This window comes from Antennarius striatus, chromosome 9, assembly GCF_040054535.1.
Source record: "Antennarius striatus isolate MH-2024 chromosome 9, ASM4005453v1, whole genome shotgun sequence".
Lineage (NCBI taxonomy): Eukaryota > Metazoa > Chordata > Actinopteri > Lophiiformes > Antennariidae > Antennarius > Antennarius striatus.
The window spans coordinates 21,032,141-21,058,952 of NC_090784.1; the positions used below are offsets into that span (position 1 = coordinate 21,032,141).

Consider the following 26,812-nt stretch of genomic DNA (forward strand, 5'->3'; position numbering starts at 1 on the left):
ATTTTGATTTATTCGTCTAGCACAAGAAGAACTCGACAAACGTAATTGAAAAACAAAGTTTATTCATGATTTTAGAAAAGAAAAACGTTTTATCGACTGAATGGCTTTTTCCTTAGCGTTATAGTAACAACATTATGACAGAAATATGACAACTTTGGTTTACAACTTTGGCATTAAATGTTCACAAAAACAAAAAAGAAATCCCTTTTTATAGCATTTTAAATTCCTTCAAAGGATTCTGAAGAGCTCCGTCTACACAAACAGGGCGGGTTCAGGACTTCACAGAGACCGTTCCAGACAGTTTGTCACGCAAAGCGTGTTGGGCTTGGTTCTACATCAACCTGAAGTAACATTGCATATAAATGTTTGTTTCATCAGAAAACAATAAAAAAACTAGTGTGCTGGTTTATAATCTGTCAGAAGGGCCTCTGAAAAGCCGGAACTACACCGTGTAAATCATCTGTTATTAGAGGGATGATTTAGGAGCTACTTGCATATATTATACAATTGCATACAGTAATCATGTCTCATGAATTTAACCGCATGAGATAAATGCTTTGTCATAAATTTGTACTATAAAAAGCTAACATCAATCTTTGGAGCGAGCTATTTTTTAACTGTCGATAGTCATAGATTTTTTATTTCAGGCACTTCAGGGACCAGTGTCAAAATCAGACATCTGCTTAAGGCAAGAAAAAAAAATTCTATGAAGTACAAAAAAAAGAAAAAAACACCAAAAAAAAGAGGCTATCAAGTATTTTCCGTAAATACTTTGCTATATGTTTCACGTCAGAATAAATGACTTAAGCTGCCAGACTACAGTACAAATCTACCTGCCGTGCATATTTGCTGAGGCCGTCAATAAAATAAGCGCATGAAGCCAAAGTCACAAAGTATACAAAACCCCATAATCTTGCTCGGATACCAACAAAACTTTTGTGGATTCAAAGGCACAAAGTGTAGAAGAGAGGGAGAGAAAAAAAGCATTTACGACCAGTTCTTAGGAGCAACACAAAGACAGCTGACGGTCACGAGACTGATGGAGGCTTGTCTGGAGGGATTGTTGGTTTATTCTGTCCTCTAAAGGCACATTTCACAATCTAATGCATAAAGAAGTTTTTTTATAAACACTTCCAAAAGCTCTATAATTAGCAGCAAGAGCTCTATTGGTCTGGTTGCATTATTTGACCGATCCTACAAAAATATACCATTTACATGACATTGTGTCAGTAAACGCCTCGTGCTTGGTACCTATTCAAAAGGTATAAACAAATCTATAATTTCCTATAACGACAAAACATTTTTTGGAATTTCTTACAAAAAAAACCCCCAAAAAAATCTAAGGCACATGAAACCAAAAATGCGCTCATCAACATCTGACACGGTACATTCAACTTTATCCAGCAAACAAAAGTTCTTCTTTTCAAACGCAAGTTCAAAAACACAACCAAATACGTTTCTCTTGGGTCGAGCTGTGAATTCCAAGAAAGATATATTCATCTCAAATAATTATTTTCTCTGTGTGCACCACAGCTGCCCAACTGTATGATTTAAATCACCGTGACTAAAGCCAAGTTTAGCTGAACATCCTGAGCTTACAGTACTCTGACTTTCTTTGGAAACCTTCCCAGCAGGGTGAAAACAAACCCCTTAGTTAATCTCTTTTCTCTGCATCAAATATAAAGACAGCACAATGCTGCGAACAAGGAACATAATGTTCGATTGTAAACATGATTGACATCTTCATTAACGATTTGATCTATTTGATGGGCGACAAACAAACCCCTCAGGATGAATCCTCCTGCCGTCTGGATGGTCGTACAGACGTGACGGGGTTCACTGACTGTGCGTGTTGAGTGTTGACAGCCTGGCCATTAAATGTGATACCCCGGCTCAGATCGAAGCGCAAGCACTGGTCAATGAAGCTGAGCATGAGTGTGTGTGTGTGTGTGTGTGTGTGTGTGTGTGTGTGTGTGTGTGTGTGTGTGTGTGTGTGTGTGTGTGTGTGTGTGTGTGTACATGCCCAAGAAGAGCAGGATACATTGCAAGCATTAGCAGAGCATACATGCAATAAAATAAGAGAATCCTGTGCCCTTTGCCAAAACACTTGAAGCAAATCTAACCTGCAGATGAACCTGAATACAAAATAAGACAACAGAATGTAAAAAAAATATAAAGGCAAACATCCAGCGGTACAAAATCACTCTCATCTGTGGACCACAGGTGAGGTACCATCTGGATTTTACATGATGGCACAGTTTTCGGGTTTGGCCCGGCTCTGGAAGAGGAAGAGACATGGAGCAGTGTTAGGATGTGGGGGGGAACATGGGAAGTGGAAGGATGCATACAAATAAACAAACAAATTTAAACTCTACTAGACAAATTGTTTGTCTGTTTGTTGTACTGTCACTAAAACAAACTGCTTATATTACATCCGTGATAATCTTTGAATGATTATTATTATATAATTGGAATGTAATTACACAGGAAAATGAAATAGTGTTTAGCTGGTGAACTATCAAGTCTCAATTGTTTGTGTAGAAAACGAGAGATTCCAGTAATGAGTGAATATCAGTTAAACATTAGCCTCAGATTGAATCCGTGACAAAACACAATAATTACAGACCTGTAAAATAAGGTTTTACAGGTTTCTTTGAGCTTAATGTCGGGGTGTCACGTCCTCCTGTTTGAGAATCACTCTGATGTTTTCTATAAAGTTTAGACAGCGCTGTTCTACGTGAGGCTGCTGCTCATGTCGCTCCACACTGACCTGTCGGGGTTCGTTGCTGCCCATGAAGAAGGAATGTCCCACGAGGCTTTCGGATAGACCCCCGCTGCTGCCAACGTGACAACCGCGATCGGACGGCTGCCCGCAGGAGTCGCAGATCACCGTGCGGCTCCTCAGGTTGTACTCGTTGTCTGCGCCGCTGGTGCTGTGAGCTCCCTGCAGGGGGCGACACAGAGCAGGGTGAGTGACCAGTGGCAGCCAGTTCAGGCATTTTGTTTTAGGTGCAGAATTTGCAGCATTTTGGTGAGTTTACCATGTCGTCATCATCATCATCTCGGAACAGGGTGCGCGTCACTTTCCTCATGGCCATTTCCTGGTGAGGAATGAAGTCACAGTGTGAGTCAGTCATTTACCGTAAGAGAGAAAGAGAAAGAAAGACGAGCTCAAAGAGAAGCAGAGGTGGAGTCAGACCTCGCCGTTGGCACTGACGAGGGTGGTCTGCAGGAGGTCGCCGGTGCCCCAGGAATTCTGGCTCTTCCACACCAGGTCGGTGGGAGGGTTGTGAGTTCCATTACCAGAGGCGGCCCAGATCTGCAAAGGTCGTAGGTCATGGATGAGAGTTTAGAAGATATTGTGAACTTGAGTAGGAATTTTCAAGCTGCCACTGACATACAGAAACAGGACATAATGTTTCAAGTGGATTTCAATGACGACCTGTCTGAAATTTATGTGCTCATGTTTGCTGGGTTGTCTTCTCTGGACTTTTGTGCATTAACATTGACAACTGAAACACCGGACAGCTACGTGTTACTTACAGTAACAGTCCCTCCAGCCTTCAGGACAAACTTGTGGGGGAACTTGAAGATGATCGGGCTGCCGGTACCTATTTGCCTCTTCACTTGCCAGTTGCCCAGAGACTGGTCCTACGGTTGGAGGACAGGAAATTTAACAACAAAAACAAAATGTGCAAAAGACCAACAAATTAAATAAAAAAAAAACAAGCCACTGTCTGAAATCGCCTCGCTCACCTCATCAGCCTTGTTACTGAGACGGACGTACTTGCCCTCCATGTCAACCTCATCCACCGTGATGCGCCCGCTGGCAGAGGCGTGCTGACTAATGCGAGTCTTGGTTACGGTGCCCCCCGCCACGCTAGAGGTCTCGCTATCGTTGTCGTTGAGGCGGCGCTTCTTAGTGCTGCCCGTGCCGGAGGAGTTGCGGCTGCTGGAGGCGGTGGTGGCGGATTGGAGCAGACGGCTGGCGTGGCCATGGCCCGAGCCGGTGGCCCGCGTCACCGTGACCTTCGTGGTTGGAGGGCTGGGCGACAGACGAAGCCTGAACAACAAGGGAGGAGAGTTAGATGGTAAACGTGGACTCAAACAGTCGAATTACAAACTCTCTCCTCTGATTGGTTGATGCAACCCTGAAGCAGAACTCCCTACTGATTGTTATGACAGAAATATTTCAGAGAACTACTTTTCAATCTGAGGCTGATCCGTTTTAATAGCGGATGAACAAATATTTCTGTTTCTGCTGCTGTGGTCGTAAGGCAGCAGCAGAGAAGCTTTCAAATCAGAGCCAAAGTCATCTGAACTGACACATACATGTGACGGTCGAGCACTTCATTTCAAAACAACATTTATCCTGCTGTTGAAGCAGCCTACATTATTCTGGTTTCAAGTTTCACACATCATCTTAAAACCTGAGTTCAGGGGTTCGATCTTGTTCAGACAGGGTTCTGTCCAGGCCAGTTAGGAAGAAAAAAAAACTCTAGATGTTTCATTTAGGGTTGAAATATGTGAATATGGGTTACGGTGAAAATAAGCTACGATTCTGTTAATTTCAGATGATCTGTGCTCAACTAGGGAAGTCAGCAGAGGGTAATTCCTTTACTGCTTGTATTCTGTCTCTGTAGTGATTTTCCCCTTCCTGTAACAAACCATTTGTCTCACAGTGGCCGTGTTTCCAACTAATCGTGCTGTTTAACAAGCTCACCTCTCCTCCTCTCCCTCCAGCAGCTTCCTGTAAGCATTGATCTCCATGTCCAGGGCCAGTTTGATGTCCAGCAGCTCCTGGTACTCCTCCAGCTGCTGCAGCATTCGAGCCCGCATCTCAGCCATCTCCTTCTCCTTATCGTCCAGCCGCCGCCTCATTAAGTCCCGCTCCCTCGAGTGAGCCTCCTCCAGCTCGCGCACCTTGGCCTCACTGGCTGACAGCTGATATAGATTAAACACATGCAAAATAAAAGGGTGACTGAATGAAGCCGTCTGCTCGCTGCTTTGAACAGTTCAGACATACATAGTCTGCTCAGTGAGTGAATTTATTCAGCTGTGTTTGGGTGTGACTGTCAGACTGCATGAGTACCTGTTTCTGCAGCGTGCTGAGCTGGCCTGACATGCCCTCCAGGCGTATGCGGGTCTGCTGCAGCTCTTCGTGGGCAGCTCCCACCAAGTGGCTGTTCCTGTCGGCCGAGAAGCGGGCATTGTCCAGCTGATGGAAGGAGGTGTTGCGACAGTCAGCCCTGAATTCACGACTACAACTACTGATCATCTCACAGCTATGATCGGTATGTATGGAAATCAACTAATCGCAAAGCTCATCTTCCATTGACACAACTTGCTGCTTTGACTGGGGGGTCAGAGCTGAACTTCCTGCTTCAACCGGACATACCTTAGCACTGTAGGTCTTCTCCACCTCCTCCTTGTAGAGGCGGACCTGCTCCTCGTGCTGGGTTCTCAGCTCAGCCAGAGCCTCGGCCAGCTTGCTCTCAAACTCCCGCTGCTGCCCGCTGTTAATCTCTACCACGCGAGACTCGTGCCGACGCTTGGACTCTCGCAGCTCCTTCAGACACAGACAAGTTTGGGAAGGCTATCAGCTTGAAGTCTGACATTTCTTGCTGATTTGACTTTCTAAAGTCTTTAGGCCTTAATTAAACTAACTAAAGGGACATTTGTATTGATGTTTGCTTTATTTTCTTTCTGGCAAAAATAAGCAATTTAAAAAAGACCACCTGCAGAATATTGGTCATTTAATCAAACTGATTAGACAGACGCTATGCAGTAATTATTTGTTTAGGATTACAGAGCTTCAAAACAGAAATCTACCTCTGTTAACCTTTAAGCAACTCCTAATCATTGTGTTTACATGTCGGTTGTGGGTTGTGGTCAGGTCTTTGCTGGGAACGGAACATAAATGTGACTTCATTATAGTCAAAACAGAAAATCGCGCAGTTAATTCATAATTTGTGATTATTTCTACCTATGCTGGGTTTCATTTTCTGGTGAAAGATAACTTAAAATAAAAGAGGTGAGAAGCAAAAGAGAGCATCTGTCAGAGAGCCACATTAGGAATGCAAATCAAACAAGCAGGTGGTTGGAAGAGAATCAATATCCTGTGGAAAGGATGAAAAGTAGGATGGATGACTTAGACGGCTAAACAAAAATAGAAGTGTTAAGGTGAGGAGTTGGAACCTCGTTGTAGATGTTCTTCTGGAACTCCAGTTCCTCCTTCAGGGTCTGCAGGCGGTTCTCAGCGTCCACTCTCCTCAGCATCTCATCCTGCAGCTGCCTCTTGGCATCGGCTAAGTTACCATCCAACTGGGAGGAAGCAGGAGAGAATTATTATTTAATGGAGAGGCAAATTTAAAAAAAAAAAACAAGCACTGTTCATGATGTGATCTACAATGACTGTTTGAATGAGAAAACAACACAGAAAATATTTTTTTAAAATGCAGTTCCTCAAGATGCCAGTAGGTGGAGCAAGCCCACAACCGTATCTACTAACTGACGATTAAATTCATTGATAAAACAAACAGCAGAGAATGCCATCCTCCTCTTCTTCTGCACCTTGTCCTCATTCATAATCAGCTGCCGGAAGGGTTTACAAAAAGTTACCATTTCCGCTGAAGCTTTCATGCACTAAGGAAGACAAGTAAAGCCATACAGGGAATTCAAAGTGTCTGTGTGGTTTTACACTCCAACTCCTGGCAGATTTTCTACCAGGTGACGACCGCAGCTTTAAAATTCTTCCCCTATTAATATCACTGCAAGTCTTCAGAGGTTTACCCGATGTAAATGGTGACAGGACAAGAGTGTTTTCTGTTAACATCTGAGTATTCTGTCACAATGAACTGAACTGAAGCATGAAACATCCCTGCCTGACATCAATACCCATATCAGACTGCAAACAGTGTTCTGTTCTCACCCTGGCCAGCTGGGCCCTGAGGTCTTTCACCTCCGCCTCCAGGGTTCGCTTCTCCCCCAAAGCAGTGCTGAGGGAGGCATCCTTGGAGTTGAGCAGGGCTTCCAGGTCCTTCAGCCTGCCCAGAGCTGACTCCAGGTCAGATTCCTTTTTACCATTCCTGTAAAGACAGACAAGGTGTGGACGTTATGTTCGCTGTTGCTTCTATTTTATGTGTCATTATCACCTTTCCGTGTTACGTTTCCCTTAGGTGAGTTGTGGCCTCGTGTGGATTAGCAGCTTGTATGTGTTTATTTCACAACAGGTTTTTTTTTGTTATTCTGTTCATTTTTGACTCCAGTTTGAATACAGATGATAGTTGTGTTTATTTCATTTCAGGTTGCTTTTAAAATTCACACCAAAGACTTCTGGTAGACGATTAATCATCATTTTGTGTTTTGGTGCCTTATGCTGAATCTCTGTGTTCTAAAATGCGCTACACAGCTCAGTTATAGTCTACTACTTCTACTACTACTCAATCCCAATCCGAAGAGTGAAACTTGATAAACAGTGCCAGACAAAATCAGGGATGACAAACTACATTTGTGCGTGCGGGGAGCAGTTGTTGACAGTGGACGTGAGCTGAACAACACATCAGTGTGTTTTAAAGAACCTTCTGTACCGAACAGGAGTCATGGAAACTCTCTGGGGAACAAGCGTTTGTTACACATGTGCTTCAGCTCCGCCCCTCCTCCAACATCTATACAGGAACCAATTTAGAGCTATGGATAGGGTGGAAAAAAAGTTGGACGCAGCAGTGGAAAAGCAATACATTTCCAGCATAAGATGCATACAGTGGCGGGGGGAGAGAGGTTGTAACCAGTATAGGTGGTTCGTGGACAGCCAAGAGGGAAATGGGCTGCCTGTTATTCCATTTGGCCCCTGTGGGCCGGTCTTCATTGTCGCTAATAATGGCCATCTGCTGGGGGAGACGGTTTCCAGGCCGCTCCCACAGACCCGAGAGTCCTCCAGTCACTGACAGCCCAGCATTAGCACGACCCACACATCCACTTTAACTGTGACACAAACACACTCCCTGAGATTAAGTTACTCCTCAGCAGAGGAATAATCTACAACAAAGATCCAGTCCATTCACGAGCCATTACCCTTCAAGCGAAACTGTAATTTACCAGCTTATGACACAATAATTAATATCTATTACGGCATTCAATAAACAGAAAAAGAGGCTTCAGAAGAGGCAGAAAAGGCAAATCTGCTGTGTGAAAAGAGGCAGGACAAAGAGATGAAATTTACTGGTGCAAAGGCAGAACCGCATTAGAGATGCCTGCTTTAAGAATAAAGAGAAAGTTGAAAAAGCTGTGGAATGAATGAGTCTTTTATATCCATAATCAAGTCTAGAATTAAACCCAAGGAAAATATATCAATAATGGTTTCCAGATGTAGAAGAGGGCTCAGAGAACTTGGATGGCTTATTACGGAAAATGCCTGCCTGAGTCCTCATTCTCCAGTTGAAAAAGAGGAGGAAATGTCTGAAATCAAATAAGAATCATGGCAGCCCATACGCATCGACACACAAACGTAACACGAGGAGACAAAGACAATCCTAAATACTAATGGCAATGACTTTTCCAGGACCTATTCTAAATTTAAATGAGCAAACAGAGTCCAATTCATATTTACAAGCTTCAATAATTGTTAAAAGACAATTTTCTGGTATTGTTCAACACAAGGGGTCACCAACCGGATGCCCAGGGGGCAAATTCAAATTGCTGAGCTTTTGGTCAAAAAAAGAGGCCCTTTGCCTTTTGTCATGAGACAGCTGACCCGGATCTAAATGAACAGGGTTCTAATGAAGCTGCTCTTTCTTCATGTGTTTTTATTATAAACATAGATGTTACCTGTTAAGGACCAGGGGTCTATGACCTCAGCAGGGAAGGAGGGTTGACTTACTGGACCCCCTACAATTTTAGCAGCCGGTCCTGAAGGCGTGTTCAGGGGCAAGTTATTCAAGTACATGTAGCTAAAACTAACAGGCTTGTAATAAATGGTAGGTCATGAAGACTAAAACAGAAAGGCGAACGGAGAGTACACACCACCACCACCGCCAAGGCTGCACCGTGCCCAACAACCGCAAACACGGCTGCTCTGTTTCACAGCGTTGCAGAAAAATAACTTTTATTTGTGTGCCGTTGTTTTGTTACTCACACTGGGACACAGGAATGTGCCTCTTAAAACCCAGGTGGATCAGCACTTGGCCATAAAAACAGAGAAAAACATGAGTGTGTCAAGAGCACAGGCTAACATGCAGTAATGACAACAAACATTCACTGCATTCTTTAATAAGGACTGGAGTCTACCCTGACACAGGGGTCCCCATGGAGACGTGTCAACCACTAATAAGTGCCAAGATGCCTGGAACACAGGCGGAAGTAACAGGGGTAAAACAGGACACGGTCACTTCTGGAAAATATTGCATGAATATTATCTTTTTGTGAGAAAAAAGTGTGAGTTTAGATGTCTGACTGGGACACCCTCTCTAAGCCTGGGTGATGAAAACTCCTTTTAAGGCTTCTGTTATTTGGCACATTTGAAATTCAACCACAATGCCGAGTGTTAATAACACCGTGGACTGTAATAATGAAGCCGAACCAACCAAACAGGACAGCTCTGTAATGAGGGAGAGACACAGCTATGAAAAAAATAAGTTTTCATTCTTTTTTACTGTGTTGTAAAGTGAAAACGCATTAGTGGCGCGGACACACATACATTTTCATATTCCTTTACAACATGACAAACATTACGTGAAACAACACAGCTCCTTGTATAGACTTTTACATTTTTCCCCCCAATAAAACACTTTAATAGTTGGACTCTGTCAGCAGATGAATGCGTATGAGCTGCTGTGACATTCATTAGTGCTAATGGGCCCGGTGGATCAGCTCTAACAGTGAATTAATGGACAGAAATGAGATCAGCATAGCATCACGCTGTTGTCTATTTATGCTCTCCATATACATAAATGATAGAGACAGCGTTAGTTACAGCAGAAGGACATGCAGAGTAACAATTTAATGGGATTTCCAAACAACTGTGGCTTCAGAACAAGTGGCCCCTGAGAGACGCGCCACTTGGAGCTAAAAGCTAAGCTAGCAGGTTTGTCAGGTGACGCTCAGACACAGAGGCGCTTTCAGCTAACAGCTGAAAAGTCCCCATTCTCACAATGAAAACACTAACATGCCAACGCTTAGCAAGTGTGCATGTTAGCATTCAATAATTGCTAATTAGCATTAAACACAAAGTACAACCGATGCTGATGGGAACGTAATTAGCTTCTGCAGGAATAAAACCTCAACAAAGTTATCACCATCCTGATGATGATGTGAATGTCTGTTAAAATGTTCCTCTCATTAACAACAGCTTTTTTTTCTTTTCTTTTTTTTTAAATTGTGCAGTGGTTTGTCTTGTGAGTTTGATGCAATTGCCAAGCCCAAATTTGGATACAAATAAAAAATATATATTTATTTCTGAGTATAGCTAAATATTTATGGGCAGAATCACCATACATGCCATCATTAAAAATAGTCTATCCGTGGCATGCAGAACTTTTTTTTTGCACAGAACATCACATTTATCTGGTGGTTTTCAAACAAGTTTAAGTTAAAATATTTCAGTGAGAGGTGCAGTTTTTGCATCACTTTCCCCATTAATTCCATTTGATTGCCCTTTGTGCATACCCGGGCTGCTTCAGCGATGTGCACCTGATGTTGTGGCATCTGCTGGGTCGGGGTCTTGGTGTGATCGAGGTGTTAGACAGGTGTGCAGTTTGTGGTATTTCACATAGCAGGAGATTTTCATCATTTCTATGAGCAGGTTGTGTTTGTAGTGAATTAAAAAATGCATATGGCTTTTTCCAAAACACAGACATGGCTGCTCTGGAATCAATAGACAGAGAGAGTATAATGTAAATAGTTTGATCTCACCACATCTGACACACTTATATTTTTTTAATCTCTGCATTTAATACGGATTAATGGGGAATGTGGACCAGACTTTTAATCACGTAATAAATGTTTTTTCAAAAAAACACAATTTGCAAGCTTTACTTAAGAATGATTTTGCCTCCATAAATAGATAACATCCACATCTATTTAGCAAAATATTTAACCAAATGAAGTTGCTGCCACCTAAAATGACACCGGTGATGGTTAAATGTCTGCGCTGGACTGATGAAATCATGTGGAAACAGAAACCAAATGGGTAAATAAATAAAACGCAACACTGACCACTCTCTGCGGAAATGGGCCTGGACATGTGGAACACAGAACGGCGTGATGAACCCGTCTGTACTGCTCTTTTAACATGTTTTCTCTGCTTCTGGCATATCCAGGATGATGATCCTGGATGTCGACTTAAAACAACACAAGGGACGTGTAGACAATGGAGGGATTTTGGAAAACCTGGTCAGCGTGTCTGTTTGTATTTCCCTTAAGTATGTGTGCATACAGTACGTGGGTGTATTTGTGCGTGTTTCAGTCTCTTCTGCACTGTGTGGGAGTATTGGCTGCAAAAGCTGTGTCTATAACATTAAGTGGATCCGTGCACTGCGTGTGTGTAGATGTTTGTATCCCATCAGCTCTGGATGTGTTAGGAAATGTACATGCTGGCACATACAAAACATGCAGATGTCCCTGTTAAAGTATGTCCTTATATACAATTTACATAATCCAGTGCAGGGTGTGTGTGTGTGTGTGTGTGTGTGTGTGTGTGTGTGTGTGTGTGTGTGTGTGTGTGTGTGTGTGTGTGTGTGTGTGTGGCACTACCTGTTTATATAAACCAGTATGAGTTGTGTAATTAAAGAGCATCAGCATAAATATCCAGCAACTTTATGTTTACACACTGCTCCATCAAACGCTCACAGTCGGCTCTCAGGAGGTGTGTGGAGTTACTCCACTGTTCTATCTGAAGGATCGCACTATTAATATTTACAGTACAACAACACAGTCAGCATGAAACGAACAAACCTAGCGCCGAAAATGATGGAGTGCCAGAAGATGAGCAAGAAAATTGCAGATTACATTTGGGAAATTAGGTAAATAGAGCAAAAGAAAGCGAAAATGCCAGCCTGTTTCATCCAGACGAGGGAAATCTGTTGCAGGCAAAACAAAGCAGCAGAGTTTTTTGCGAGATTGTAAACTGAGAAAGATCTTTGTGCCAAAAGGGCAGCTCTGCACACTTTTTATTCTGAACTGAAAGACTGAATTAAAAACAAAGAAGTGCAATTTCAGTGAGCTTTGTTGATATTTTAAGTCTCAACCACTAGTCTTATTTCTTTCCTGTCACACAAAAATAATCTCCACTTTTGGAAAATATACTAAAATGGAAAAATGATAAAGGTTTACACGAGACGCTTCAGTGATCATATTGAAGCTTTTTTTAAATTATTTTTGTTATAATAGAGAAATGTTCAGGCAGAAACAAAATGGGAGCTATTGGACAGACACAGCGCGAGAGAGGGGAGAGGAGGGTGGGGGAGAGTGTGAAATGGAAATGTGAAAACGAAAGAGACAAAAAGAAAAAGGAATAGGGGAATAAAACGAGACGAGAAATCTGAGGAGGAGGAGGAGGAGGAGGAGGAGCAGGAATGTGTTGGCTCGGCTCCCAGACTCAAGGATGACTCACAGCTATCTTTGTGCGCCGCAGTAACGAGAAACGAACCCCACCTCGTGGAGTGAAAGAGAGAAAAAAACAGCCCACTACACCCCCCCACCACCCCGAATTTTTTGCTATGCCGTTGCTGTGGTAACCAAGGCCTCAGCGCCAGGCCTGCTAGTACGCTATTTCTACCATGCTGTGGATGCAATGAGATTTTTTTTTTAAAAAGGTAAAATTTTTTCATCAGATTTTGTGCAAATGTAAAAACAGGGTGTACAACCTGTAATTTCTACAAGGTCGCCAATTTTACTGTATCCACATACAGTAAGCAAAACTCAGCTCTACGAGAACCAGGAAACACTCAATCCAAGTAGATAATTGCCACGGAGTACTGAAAAAGAAAACACTCAATCTGACATTCAAATTTAGAAATTTTAAAAACAGATGCAGATTTAATTTAAGAGACAAAAAAATAATCTGAGATGTACTGGATCCAGTTAAACCTATTTTTCGCTTTTCATCCTACATGGAAATAGTTTTAGATTTTTATTTTTTTTGCTCAGGCTTTGAGATGACTACTACTGAGACTTCTACCGTCCGTCTATTTTAATTGGGGTGAACGGTTAATTTGCTTGATTCGTAATTTAATTTCATTTTTTCATCTCATTACACTGGATGATTCGTGGACCTCACCTCAAGTAAAGAGGGCACTATTTCAGGAAAGAAATGTCCCAGTTGATTTTTAAATATTATTAATGTACGCAAATTCATCTCAGTAACATTATGAGTGGTGTAAATCTAAGAAATTAATGATTTAATCCTTGAATAAATAAAATTTGCATGGCTACTCATCATCAGATCATCAAAACACATTTTAAGGCGGTTGAATGGAACACAAAGCAGCTGCAGGAGGCTTTGATACCTACGAGCAGACATGGACAACTGGGAGCTGCCCAGTACAGATGCACCTTTGTGTTGTTCACCACAGAGCAGCTCCCCTGCAGCAGTCTGGGGTTCAAAGCTTAGCGCATGGGCACATCTGCTAAAGCTGTGGAGGAACCAGGGGTGCATCCCATTTCACCCTTGAGGTTTTTCCCAGCCAGTGTGTGTGTGTGTGTGTGTGTGTGTGTGTGTGCCAGTTGCTCTTTGTGAAGGACTGCTATGGTAAACAATCCATCACCTCATTCATTTCCTGTGCCACTATTCAAAGAACGCCTCAGACACGCTGAACCCGCGTTCTTCAATCCATATGGTATGTTTCTGAATAAACACACACGCAAGCCGTATGGCGAGCGTGTGCAAGCACATGTGGGTGGGGTTTCCCCGATGACTCACCACTTAAAACACTGAAAAAAAAGGGGGTTCTCCCAAAATTCTCCTTCCTCCCCTTACAGCAGACCATTCTCCTTTGCATCCTCACAACATTTAGTTTAGTCGCACAGGAGGAGATGAATGGAGGGAAAATGTGATAAAAAGGAAAACAGGTGAATGAGCTTTTAGTAAACAAATACACAGTAACAAAAATAAAACTGGCAGCAGGGAAAAATGCTGGAGGAATATAATGCAATGTTAATTGGCCATTACAGTAAAGTACCTTACAGGATGTAAGCTAATGATGGAAAACAAAATCTCAGCATCTCTGCAACAGCACACTTTGTTATAGGTGCAGAGAAATAAAAAAAAAAATTTAAAAAAAGAAAAGCATTAAAGCTTCACAAGCTGGAAAGTGTGGAGACTTTTATAAATCACTAATATTTTATTAAAAGCTTGTACTGGCATGTGAATGTGTAATCATGTCAACCTGGATGAAAGAAGACAAAAACCACTGGGGCTTGTTCGATCAAGAAACTTCTGCTTTTCAGCCTGTGCAATTCTGACAGGAGAATATGCAGTAAAATAAATATTACAGGCCGACACATGACTGCTTCTTGTGTCTCTACAGAGAAGAACACAGAAAAAGGGATTGTGTGTTCATGTGTGTGTGTGCAATAGCCACCGGAATCCAACAACAACGCAGCCTTTCCCAGAGGCCACCCGCATATATCCACATGTGGCTGATGGGAACAGAGTTTCTAGTGTTCTCAGTTCTAACACAGAGCAAATGTCATCTGTGCCTGATAGATTTCTGGGAGTTCACTACTGACGACACAGGAGGAGGAGAAGGAGACGGAGAGGGGGAGACAATGTTCTCTCATTGCAAACTCGTGGCTTTGTTAAACCTGCCCTGAAAACCCTACAAACGGAAAAAAACAGAAGTTTCTTTGTCCCGTTCATTCTTGTAATATTTACGGTTGAAAATTACGTTCGGCAAATATAGCCGAAGAGTGAACAAAGAACTTCAAAACTCTCTCGCTCCTCCCTGCATGAGTGGTTGATGATTCATGAGAGAGCAAGTCAGGGGTTGGTCGCTTGATTATCTTAAGATACATTTCACTGGTATTGAATTAGATTATCTACCATGATTAAGCCCAGCGTCAGGATTCAGTCATTGCCCTTTCCCATTTATGTGTTGCTACAACAAGAGTTCATATGAACGCAGGTCCAAAGAGTTCCTCCTCCGACTGCAACTTTCACACACCTCTTAAAAAAATAAAACCCTGAGCAGACCTGAAGCCACCTACTGTACTTGTACAAATGACGTCTAGACGATTATTCCTAGTGTAGCTAAACTGTACTCTCACAAATCATCCTGATTGGAACAGGGTCTCAATTTGCACTAATGAGAAACATCTTTTCCAGCTGAGTTGAGTTATTATTAAAACTCTATGGGTCTAAAAAGAGGGTGGTGCAATTGTTGTATTCCTCAGCTCATGATAGCCCGCAAGGAAAAATGGATTAGAAGAACCACAAGTTGCGGCTGTAGGACAAACTGATTGGATGCTGTCACGCGAAGCTGGAGTGAGCTGGCATTGAATGCAGACACACAGGAAACAAGAGAAATGTGCACAAGCAGTGCATCCAGAACAAAAAGGTGGGTTTTGCATCTAGACGGTTCACACAGATGAGCTATAAAGGACTGAAAATGACTTTCCTGTCATTGTTTAAACACTAGCACACTGTGCTGTGTTCTCATTGGCAAGCCCCACCCATCTGGCAAAAAAACAGGAAAACTATGTTCCAAATTGTTGCTGATGCGCAAGGGAGTGGGAGAATGTCGGTTCTTTTAGAGAATGGCAGTACATAAAATACAAATGCTCAAAATTAAACATTTCAAAATCTGCAACCTCTAGTCATTTTACCAAAGTGGAACAAAAGAGGACCAAATAAACACACACATCTGACATCCTGACACACCCACCAGTTGAAAGAGTTCCTTTACAAACTCAGAACCTTTTTAAGGTTATTATGCAACACTGCTCCAAACATCCAAATTCAATATTTTATTTCAGTCATTGAGGTTTTACAGATCTGGAATCAGAATACATCTTACATAACTAACCAAGGAAGGAAGAGAGAGAGAGAAGAAAGAAGACAGAGAGAAAGAGGCAGTGTGGAGTCGCTCCATCTTAAACTGATTTACCCCGTCCATGTGCGGGTGACTCATCGAAGCTTGGCTGGCGCTGAAGGTCCTATGGAAACTAATTCTATAAACATGCACATAAAATCCAAGAGACTGCCAAAACCTTCACTCTGCAACGAGTCCAAGACCAACTCTCTCATTACTTCTACTCCAGTAAACCTATATAGCAGTCCTGCAGCACATTTACGGGCCTGCCACATGTGTTTTCCATCGCAAAGTATTCTGTTAGGGGCTAAGAGAACAAATAGTAACCAGACCAGGCAGTCATGCTCTCACCAGGCTGTACAGCACCGACCCGCATTATTTTACGTCTTTTCCAGGACACTTCCTCAGTTCTCACTGACTGAGTTTCAGGTATTAATCTAATCTGAGGTCATTATCAATGAAAATACAATAATTAGAGAAATAAATCATGAAAGTAGTCATTAGCTGCAACCATAATCTATATATGAATATAAATGACCCATTTAGGCCTTCTTACTTGTCGCAATGAGGGAAAAACATGGCCGTTACTCTATTAGTATTCGCATCACTCTCACTTTCAGTATTTGTGACCGAGCAGAAGTTTTTCAGCTCCTGTCCTTAAATATAATTCATGTCTATATTATTCATCTTCGTCATGTACAAAGCTCTAGGAAAGATTCTACTTTATGCTTTTAAAACGCATGACTCAATGTGGAGGAATACCTTCAATGACATTTTGTGTGGTATATTTTACATCACTGCTGGATAACACTCCAGAACACGGGCCCTGTTCTGCGTCCTTATCTACCCCGGTAGGAATGTGACAGACAATTGTCTGCCGTCACATAATACAAGCTGAGCTCATCGTAGGGGAACGGAGGGTTACCCCCCTGAGGCGGCCAGAAGAAGAGAAAAGAAGATCAAACGGCGTGAGAAAAGATCAACAGCAGCATGGAGAAACTGCCGCTAGTGGTGGATGGTGAGTCGCTGCATGTTTTTGTAATCTAAAAAATACTGGTGTAATGAAGAGCTAATGTGAGAGCTTGCTTCATTCCTGCTCGATATTGGAAGCTGAAAGACTAGCAATGACAATGGAAGAATGGCAGGAAAAACACAATCATAATTAACAGCATTAATGAAGGAAGCGCCCAGCTAAGAAGCGTTCGTCCGTGGAGAGACGTTGTGGTTAATTTGATTAGGTCTACCTGCGTCTGTGGTCTTTCTGTGCAGTTATTATTGAAGCTGACAGAAAATACAGCCAGGGGATGTTTTCTACTGTGAGTCAGTAATTCAGGCAATTACGGATTAAAGGGTCAGAAGAGAATTTTAAAAATGGATGGTTTAATTTTTTTAAAAATAAGAAACTGGCCAGGTTTCATCCCACTGACTACACCAGTCTTTAAAAAAACAGTTTAAAGTTAGTAATTCCACACCAGATCCAGATAAGAAACCTAAATGTTTCAATAATGGTTTGAACGGCATCACATCCACTTAGATCAAGTTCTGAAAATACAATATATTAGTATTTTATCTTCAAACACATTCTTTACTCGTTTTTGCAAAGCTACAACAACAAATCAGTATATATTAATTAATATTGAATCTCTGAGTTTTGAACCATTGGAGATGTGATCTTTGGCTGCAGAAAGTTGTGAGGAGCAGAGAAAATGATTATCATAATTCTAATCAATAGTGAATTTAGTAAAGTAACCGAGTCTTCATCACTTCGGTTGCTGGCTGGAGTTCCCCAGACATTCTGTTATTCTTCCATCCATTGATTGTTGTATAAAACAGATTTCTTCTTTTTTTCTGGTTAATGAGAGCAGAGTTAACTTCAGATACTCACATATACAGTTGGAGGCATTTTAACCCACCTATGACAAATGAATAAAAAAAATAAACAAACTGAGAATGAACTGTTGCCATCAGAAGAAAAAAAAATAGTGAAGGCATTTGAAAAGCTGATGGGACATGGAGTGCAGGCCCACTTTTTTCCATTTTAGGAAGAGATATTTTATCTCAGTAAACCCCCCATAGCAGCTTCAATAAATCCTCCTCTTACTCATAACAAAGTTTAATTATAGTGTTAATGCATGTTGCATTACAAGCTTTAACATGTTGTACTTTTATTGTTTCCCTGTGGATAAATATAGAAACTTTGGTAGCTAATATTAGACAACTTCTTCAAAGTCCACCTCCGCAACCTCTTTTCCACTTCACCTACTTCTTCAAAGAACGCAGGCTGGCTAAACAACCTAAAGCTTCTGCCTCTCACTCAATCCACTGCTAAATGCGTGAGAATTCAGTTTCCTTGTTGCATAAATGACAGAACCAGCTGTTTGGCTACAGAATGGTACTAAAAATACGCCGGTTTCGTCTAAGATAGTCTGAGTAAATGTCAGAAAGCAGCATTACATCTAAAAGGCTATTATGAGGAAATGAAGTGAATCAGAAAATAAACTCTTTACTGAAAAAGAACGATGTGTGGTTGAGTTGACTATAAGCAACACAAACAAGTGATATCTGTCACATGGAAACATGGGTCATATTTTACACAGGATATGACAAATGTCCCACAGGAAGAGATTATTTAATAGTTTGACGAGTCACAATTACTGCAAGACAAGATGCATGCCACCAGAGCTTTGTATTCTTGTCTCATTCCATTTTATTCTGCAGGACGTGTTGTGTCATGTTGTTTCTCCATGCACTCAGCCCATTTTCAAAACATTGTTCTGTTACACCTACAAAGAAAAATGTCTGAGAGCTTTGTCTAACTGCTGCCACACCCTAAATAATGCTGTAACAACAGGTGAGGCAAACCCAACTGTCGAACATCAGTTCTTTTATGGATTCAAAGTATATTCATGCTAAAAAAAAAAGGGCTTGGATACTACGAGTTCAAATTCAGTCTTATCCTAACAGAGGATACATTTTTAGGAATTTAATTTATGATGCAACTGAAAGAAAATTTACCAAGTCTGTATTAGACTGAATTAATAAAGTCATCTACATCGCCTAATACTGATTACTGACAATTCATCTCTCTATTGTTGATCAAAAAATCCAACTGTATTATAATAACATAATCAAACAGTAATAAATAGCAATATTAAATAGCTGGAAAGAGCACTTGGTCATTTTTAACAAAGAAAAAACTATTTCTGATGTTGACATCATTTGAGGGCAACAACTCACATATGAGCACATTTTTTGTATAAAATCTACATATAATAGAAGAATGGAAATTAATCCTATTAAATCAAGGAGGAGGAGGGTGGAAAGCATCCTGCTGCTGACATGGACGAGCTGGTTCTTGAACTGAGACTTACATTTCAGAGCCAGAGGCACAGCTGGAGGTGAAACTCCAGACAGACAATAACACGACAAACAAGAGTCAGATGAACCTGGAACTGCCAATTTCCTGACCTGCTTTATTTCGTTAACTTGCCAATTTTAAATTTGTCTCATCGTGTAGCAACACCCGCCTTAGTAAAGAGTTTTGAATTATTTAAAAGTCCAACAGTGCTGCAGGATGAACAGTCAGCTTTGCAGCTTTACAGCCGGAGGTTTCAGGAACAGGGACCAGGTGTTTGTTGAGGCAGTTACGCTTACAGAGAAGACTCTGAAGGGATGCAGTGTCATGCCTTCAAGCTGAACAGGTATGTCTGGTCCACTGTAATGCAGGTACATATATTTCATATATTACTATTTCCTTTGTTATATTTGATATTTCTTTTAGGGCTAAACAAAATTAAGAGGATTGTTGCACAGCTGACACACAGACCAACAATCACTCATCAATTCGCCAATACTGCAAAGAGTAAGCTCAACCATTGATAAAGATGGAACTGGTTGTGAAGCATGAGTGTCCAGTGTGTGTTTCATCACTGCTGCTGTCGCCACTCAAGAGCTCAGCTCGGTCGAAGCAGCCCGTCACTGAGTATTAATAAACTTGACTTTGTGTTACAATGAGTCCACAGTCGGCCCATTTCACAGGCCAGGAAAATCCTCTGAGTCACCACCCTGTCACATGGCTGCAACAAGACTCCTCGGTCACCATGGCAACAAAACATCAAACACTAAAGCAGATCAAGCTGGCCCAGGCTGGGCTGGGCCACTTCTCCAACACATGCAACAAAAGGATTTGCTTCTTCTTGGAAAACAATACAATTGTAGGAAAATAGCAGGAAAATTACAACTTTATCGTAGACGTGAGCAGAAAATTTGTTTGTTGTTGGTTACAGATTACATATGGCCTTTATCTGGAGCTCACAAAAAAACCTTCCATCTCTGTCCACTAGTGTAAAAGCAAATTTACCAACCATGGATTGATGAGCTTAAGAGAAAGCTGGCAAACACACGCCTAGAGAGGACAAAGGAGTTTCATTTCCTGTACAACTGGTACATCTGTATTGTTTCCAAATGCAGCAGAGATCCACAGAGTTAAACGTCCATTCACACAGACTGAAGTTCAAAGTCAATGCTAACGCTAACTCAGTGAAAAGCACACGGTAATGCTAACTGGGGTAAAGAACTGGCTGCCACATGAGATTCTATTGTGTGTACACACACACATACACACACACACTTACACACACTGAGCGTCAACACTGGCTGGCCTAGTTAAATATAGTTATTATAACTTCATATTTTTCACTCCCCAACTAAAAAGTAAAGGTTGTTCAACAAACAAATACTGTAGTTGTAAATACTTTTTCTTTTTTACATTTTTGCACTCTCATTTTCAAAGAACTGTCAAATGTTAGGTGCTGATAGATTTTGACATGTTCCTCTTCAGTCCCAGAGCAGTAAATAATTTTGCAGACATTGACTTATGGCTGAAATGACAGCTGAAGACAAATCCAGCTTGCAGCTAAACCTACTATTAAGGCAACTTGAAATAAGGCCGTACCTTAGAAACGATATTATGACACACCTGTTTTCTGTTATTAATGAACAACAACACACCTGAGGTCAGCCAGGAATTTAACTGTAGACACAAGCTTCAGTGGCAGCTCTGCTAAAGGTCTAGGTGACTTTTATATGTCTTTCCCCTATGAATTTGTAAATTAATGATACTAGACATGATGAGTAATCACATTTAACACATCTATGATACAACACAGTCTCTTTTTTGTTCCTTTATAACGACCAGGTCTGATTTTTTTTTTTCAACCTGTGTTTTATGTTTCTCCATTGAGGATATTTGCGCCCAAGGCAAGGCACCATTTTTTTCTGCTCAAAAGTGCAACCTAACAGATATAAAAGTTTGTTCACTGAGCAGAATAGTCATTAAAAACACCCTGTCATTAAAATGGTGATTCAACGTAAACAGAGCCGGTTGTATTTTAAAGGTGGAGCCCATTTGTCGGCAGGTATGTCGTTTCTCACACCCTCAGGGTTGAGATCACACATTCCTGTTAACTGACAAGTATTACGAGCATAACCAGGAATTTCAGGGATGCTAATGTCATGGATGCTAATGTCAGGTTTAACCTCTCATCATTTCTGGCACATATCGAGGGTGTTGCCTGCTCTCTGTTGCACGGCACACCTGAGCAAACTGAAAATACAACTTTCAGCTCTTCATGTTCTGCTGGTTTGGCTTCATCATCACTGCTGTCAGAAGTTTTTGAAACAGGTTCACGTTTTACAAGGTACAAAATGCAAAAATGAAAGAATTTAAAATTTAAAAAACCAGGATGTTGTTCTGTGATAAATGTATTAATTTAATGTACCATTAATTGGGACACCTTATGACATCACTAATTAAGCCACTCCCATTAAAGGCGCCCACAAATGCCCCTCCTACCTGGCTTTGAGCTCCTTGTGTTCCTCCCTGATCTTGCTCAGCTCCAGTTGCAGGCGTGCACGCTCCTTAGCCACCTGGTCCAGGGTCTTGCGGGCGTCGGCCAGCTCCGCCTCATAGGCCGCCTTCATGCCCGACAAATCGCGGTTGACCATGGACTCAGATTCAGTGACACGCAGTCGCAATCCGGCATTCTCAGACTCCAGGGAGCGCACCTTGTCGATGTAAGTGGCCAGCCGGTCATTGAGGTTGCAGAGCTCCTCCTTCTCCTGCAGCCTGGTGATTCGGGCCGGGGAAATGCTAGAGGTGGCACCGCGGCTGGTACGTTTCTGGCTTGGGGTTTCCATGGTAATAATAGCTCAGTTAGATGTGCGGAGGGATTGAATCACTGGCTGTGGGGAAGGAAGGGAAGAGGAATAAAAAGAGTTAATGAAAACCACAATGACCGGGCTGCGCTCCATAGTAACTCAATGCACCAAATCATGGGCTGAATCAGACATTCAACTTTGATGGACTGATCCTCGCAAAGTGTTCCAGTCTTGCATAACTTGCTCATAATTCTTTTTTATATGCTACAATACTTCTTCCAAAGTATGGAAGTTGAAGCTCATTCACAGGACACTGCAGAGTAACACAATGTCACCCAATGTCCTTGGCTGCTCTTTCCTCTCATCCCATTAAAGTGATACTGGAGCTGTTAAGCCAAATTTTGCAGTTTACTCCTGAGTAAACATATTCCTCACAAACACCAGCCCCCACCACCAGCGACTAAACATAATTACTTATAATTACTTTTCAAATATGCAGCCTCATCTAGCGACACTAAAATAAACATTCCCCTGCTTCTCTGCTTTCCATGGAGTGTTTTGGAGGCAAATGACAAAAAAAGCTTGTGATTGCTCACTGTTCAGTATTCTGCAGCCATCATCTCACCCATATTTACTTTTACCCGCGGATCATAAGACCAAATTGTTGACTAATAATACAAACACATTCTGCAGGATGCCCAGATATGAACATGCGCCTACTTTGAGTCTGTTTGGATCACACCCAATGGGGAAATGAAGCTCTGTTTATTGCTTGCATCACTGAGGATAATAAGCAGAATTTGTATGTACCGGTAATTTGTAAGTAAAATTCGTCTAATTAATGTCCAAATGTGGAATGAACTGTTTTTTTTTCTGTGACCAAACAGGCGTGTCTAAACTGCTGCTCGTCAAATTTCCTACGAATGGTGGGAACGCCTACGCCAATTTGGTTCAGCAGTGGGCGGATGCATCAAACTTTGCCATCCATTTCCTCACCACCCATTACCAAAGAGTGCATGCAAGGACACGCAGGCCCATGTGAGTGGATGGCAGACACATGCGAGCACATGAGCAGACCCACAGAATCACATAAGTACACTCTGGACTAAGTTTTGAATAAATGAAGCATCCATTTAAGCTCCCAAAACACGTTGAGGATTAACAGGTGCTGCCTGATACCCAGCTCTTCAATGCCAGCAGGCAGCAAAATGACCTACAACTTTTAAAAGTTACAAGAAAGTTGTTCCGACACAACTCCCAGACTGGATTTAATTGATAAATTACTGTGCTGACCAAACGAGTCAAACAAGAATGGTGTGACCGCATTATTTGCACAACAGCTGCTCTGTCTGGTTGTGTGCGTCAAGGCAAAAATTCGACAGAACTCTGTGAACCTTTCCTCAGCTGTCTGAGGAGCTCTCGACTGCAGCCTGCTGAGTGCACTGAAAGTGAGTATTCAGGACTTCTCTAGAGGTTTCTCTGCTGTTTGTGTATGTGTGTGTGAGAGCGGCTTTGAGTGTGTGTGTGCCCTACCCCAGAGCAGCGTAGAGAAGAGAATCCGTCGAATAATGCAGTCCTGCTCTCTGCTAGTGGGTGTGCGCGCCTTTGGCTCGTGCCCTGAACTGCTACCCTAGCTGTCGTTCATTGAACATGTACCTACCGCTGGAGAGGGAGAGAGGGGGCGGGAGCGCGAGCGAGGGGAGGGTGGGGCGGGCATCCAGGAGGAGTCAGGCTAGACAGTGTGTGTTTGTGTGTGTGTGTGTGGACACACACACATAAACAGAGCAGCTGCTGAGTCTTATCGCTCCCTACGCTGGGCTCTATCTTTTCCTTTCTCATTTCACTCAGGCAGAGCTCTTGCAGACACGCTGACCTCAGCGGCTGGTGCAAGTGGTCTGTCAATAAAAGGCGGCGACACCGATGATACCGGACAGCTCCCAGGTGGGTGAAGGGGTGTGAATGTGCAGATCTCACCCTGGTGCTATGAAGAAGTCTTTTCTTCAGCAGCAACAAAAAAATAATCCTCTTTGCCCCGGAAGAATGAAGAGATTAATGAAGTGAAATCTCACAATCGTGCAACGAGTTAACAAACAGAAGGTGATAAAATCACTCAGCATAGTGATGTCCTGATGTTATCCATTCCAGAAAATTAGAAATTCAGAAAGTTTTCCCACTATATCCAAAGAGAAATAAGTCCAAAGATCTTTTCCATCATATTTGCAGTGAAACACAAAGTCATTCCCCCAAGACATATTCTAATTCTGAAGGTCTGACACTCTGGACCAAGCTGACTTGAGCCTTATATTTATTTCCTCGGGGTGGAGTTAATGTAACACAGGTCCAATCGAGTTCTGATGAAGAGGAAAAAGACATTTAAAGCACATGTGTGTATCTCCTCAACTCATGTCTGCGTGTGTGTGTGTCTGTGGTGGTTAAACAAGAGGCAAGACAGCATCTCTGTTTTTGGGCATGGGGCAGAACCGGTGGCTAAGGGAGTATCCTGGCTTCAGCCTGGCCTTCCAGTGGAAAGCAGCCGTCACTGTCTGAGTCACACATCCCAATTACAGACAGCCAACTTGTTCAGCTCCCACACATTTCAGCTCTCTTTCAGCAAAGGAAGTCAGACTCAGAATACTTGGATAACAGGGCCGACTTTTATCTACGAAAGCTTTTAAACAGCAGATTGTCCTCACTTTCAAGAACACAAAAAATGATGATATCACATTACTTCTTCTACGAGCATGTTAAATGGTGAAATGAGGCGAATTAAAAGTAAGCAACCATTTCACAATTAGACCCCTAATCCCAGACAGACGATCAGGTTTAAAAACAGGAAGAGGCATGAAGGAGTGATGCAACAGCAGACAACACAATATTAAATAACATGAAATTCCATGGGGGGGGGGGAACTAGGCGTACCCATTGTGCAATCCTCATTTCAGCATTAGGAGCTACTGACTTCTTGCTCTCGAGGGGGAAGGCGGTGAAATTCAAAGACAAAAAACATCTTTGACATTTGAATTATGAATTTTTGTAGTGTTTTTCATCAAGAAAAAATGAATTCCGGTTTCAAAACAGGTCACATATTTACTGAAGTATAAGCTCTTGTTATTTTCACCTTTCCTCCATTTCCTTGCTGTGTTAATCTCACATTTACAGTTTACACACTGCAAGAAAAAGCTGACTTGTTTGATTAATGTGTCAAATTTCCCCATTCGTCTTTCATTTGAATACGCACCTGGCGCATGCATCCAGCTCGCTTTATACCTCATCTGCACCCATTTTTAATATTAATTTGATATACTGTAATGTCCGTGCACTTTTGCATTTATTTACAATCCAGTAAGTTTAATGTTGGGAAGATCACTACTTCAATCAACAATATAAGGAAGTCACTGTCCTGGGGGGAAACAGGGGAAACTGTAGATGGGACAGTAGCAGGCAGAATAATCCTCCATTGCCGCAGGTCTGAATGTCTCATTTTTGTTTCACTGGTGAAGATCCCAACTTCTGGAGTCACATCTGTTCTGTCAGTGTCTCATCTATACTGCATGTAGTTTTATAATCCACTTTTTGTTTTTACTAACTTGTGCTGTTTACTATCAGATTCTCAGTTTTCTTGTCACTCTGAACTGAGCTGCTGTGTAAATAAAGTTTGATTTGATTGAACTTCGCTTGTTCACATCAGTGATAGAAACTCACGAACAAGTTGATTTAGGCAACTTTACAACACGTTTGCTCATAGTTTTACTAATATTACGAATTAGGTTTATGCTTGACTTTAATGCTGTAGTTTGAGCAGATTTAAAATACCGCTGGGTTGTTTGTTTAATCCGCCGCCATTAGTTGTTACTTTGCTGTTTTTTTTTATTATTAATGACTGGATTTAGCATCAGTATAGACGCCAAAAAGTGCAATATTTCCCTCTGAAATAGTAAAATTAAACAAATGAGTGTAACGTCCATCCCTGCGCTCATGAATGACGTCACAGCTCCCACACTGCGCCTCTCTGGCGCCCCCTGTCTTCCGTCCTGTTCACCGGCCACTCACCAGGCAAGACGGACACACGATCACAGCGCCCTCCACAGGCGGAAACACAGAACGAAAAGTAGTGGGCGACATATCCCGGCAGAGTTTACCGACACAGCCCGCTGGAGTCGATCAAAGCCCGGACCCACAACAACAACAACAACAAGCCCACCCGCTTCAAGAGAGTTAAAACTGCGTCACAGACTGAACACGGCCCGAACGCCTCACCGTCTCTCCTGTGGGATAAACGGAGCTTGTTAGCAGACGTTTAAAGCGGTACGTCCTCCGTCCTGCTCGATGTTGACCTTTCAGAATGTCGGCCGTCCGCTGAACCATGATAGTGTCCGCCGGGCCGGGGTCTCCCTGAACACACCGCTGAGGTCAAACTCCTCTGGGCCGCGAGCCACCTGCAAATCAGCGCACGTGACGAGGCCACCAATCTCTGCTAATTACGCTGCAGCGTGGAGGCGCCACCTGGCGGTCAGCAGTGGTACTACATCTATCTATATCTATCTATCTATCTATCTATCTATCTATCTATCTATCTATCTATCTATCTATCTATCTATCTATCTATCTATCTATCTATCTATCTATCT

General features: G+C 42.2%; 1 protein-coding gene across 3 annotated transcripts; it reads right to left on the reverse strand.

The window, feature by feature from the left end:
• Positions 1–42: 42 nt before the first annotated feature.
• On the reverse strand, positions 43–26,812 carry lmna (lamin A). Of its 3 annotated transcripts, none has more exons than XM_068324426.1 (13): positions 26,442–26,812; positions 21,880–22,268; positions 6,932–7,088; positions 6,199–6,324; positions 5,399–5,569; positions 5,093–5,218; positions 4,724–4,944; positions 3,757–4,063; positions 3,544–3,651; positions 3,200–3,319; positions 3,042–3,101; positions 2,771–2,944; positions 43–2,278 (listed from the first exon to the last, which is right to left on the reverse strand). In XM_068324426.1, exons 2-13 carry the CDS (start codon positions 22,221–22,223, stop codon positions 2,243–2,245), a joined length of 1,950 nt encoding a protein of 649 aa, XP_068180527.1. In that variant the 5' UTR covers positions 22,224–22,268; positions 26,442–26,812; the 3' UTR covers positions 43–2,242. The 3 variants fall into 3 exon arrangements, with proteins under 3 accessions (XP_068180527.1, XP_068180528.1, XP_068180526.1); XM_068324427.1 differs by lacking the exon at positions 26,442–26,812 and adding an exon at positions 24,159–26,432; XM_068324425.1 differs by lacking the exon at positions 26,442–26,812 and adding an exon at positions 23,718–24,128.

Excerpts from the sequence above, each read along its gene's own strand:
- lmna (XM_068324426.1), bottom strand. The coding sequence starts at position 22,223 with ATGGAAACCCCAAGCCAGAAACGTACCAGCCGCGGTGCCACCTCTAGC. Across the intron at positions 5,219-5,398 it reads AGAAGACCTACAGTGCTAAG|CTGGACAATGCCCGCTTCTC; the intron begins GTATGTCCGGTT and ends TCCTTCCATCAG. Across the intron at positions 4,945-5,092 it reads TCAGCACGCTGCAGAAACAG|CTGTCAGCCAGTGAGGCCAA; the intron begins GTACTCATGCAG and ends AATCTATATCAG.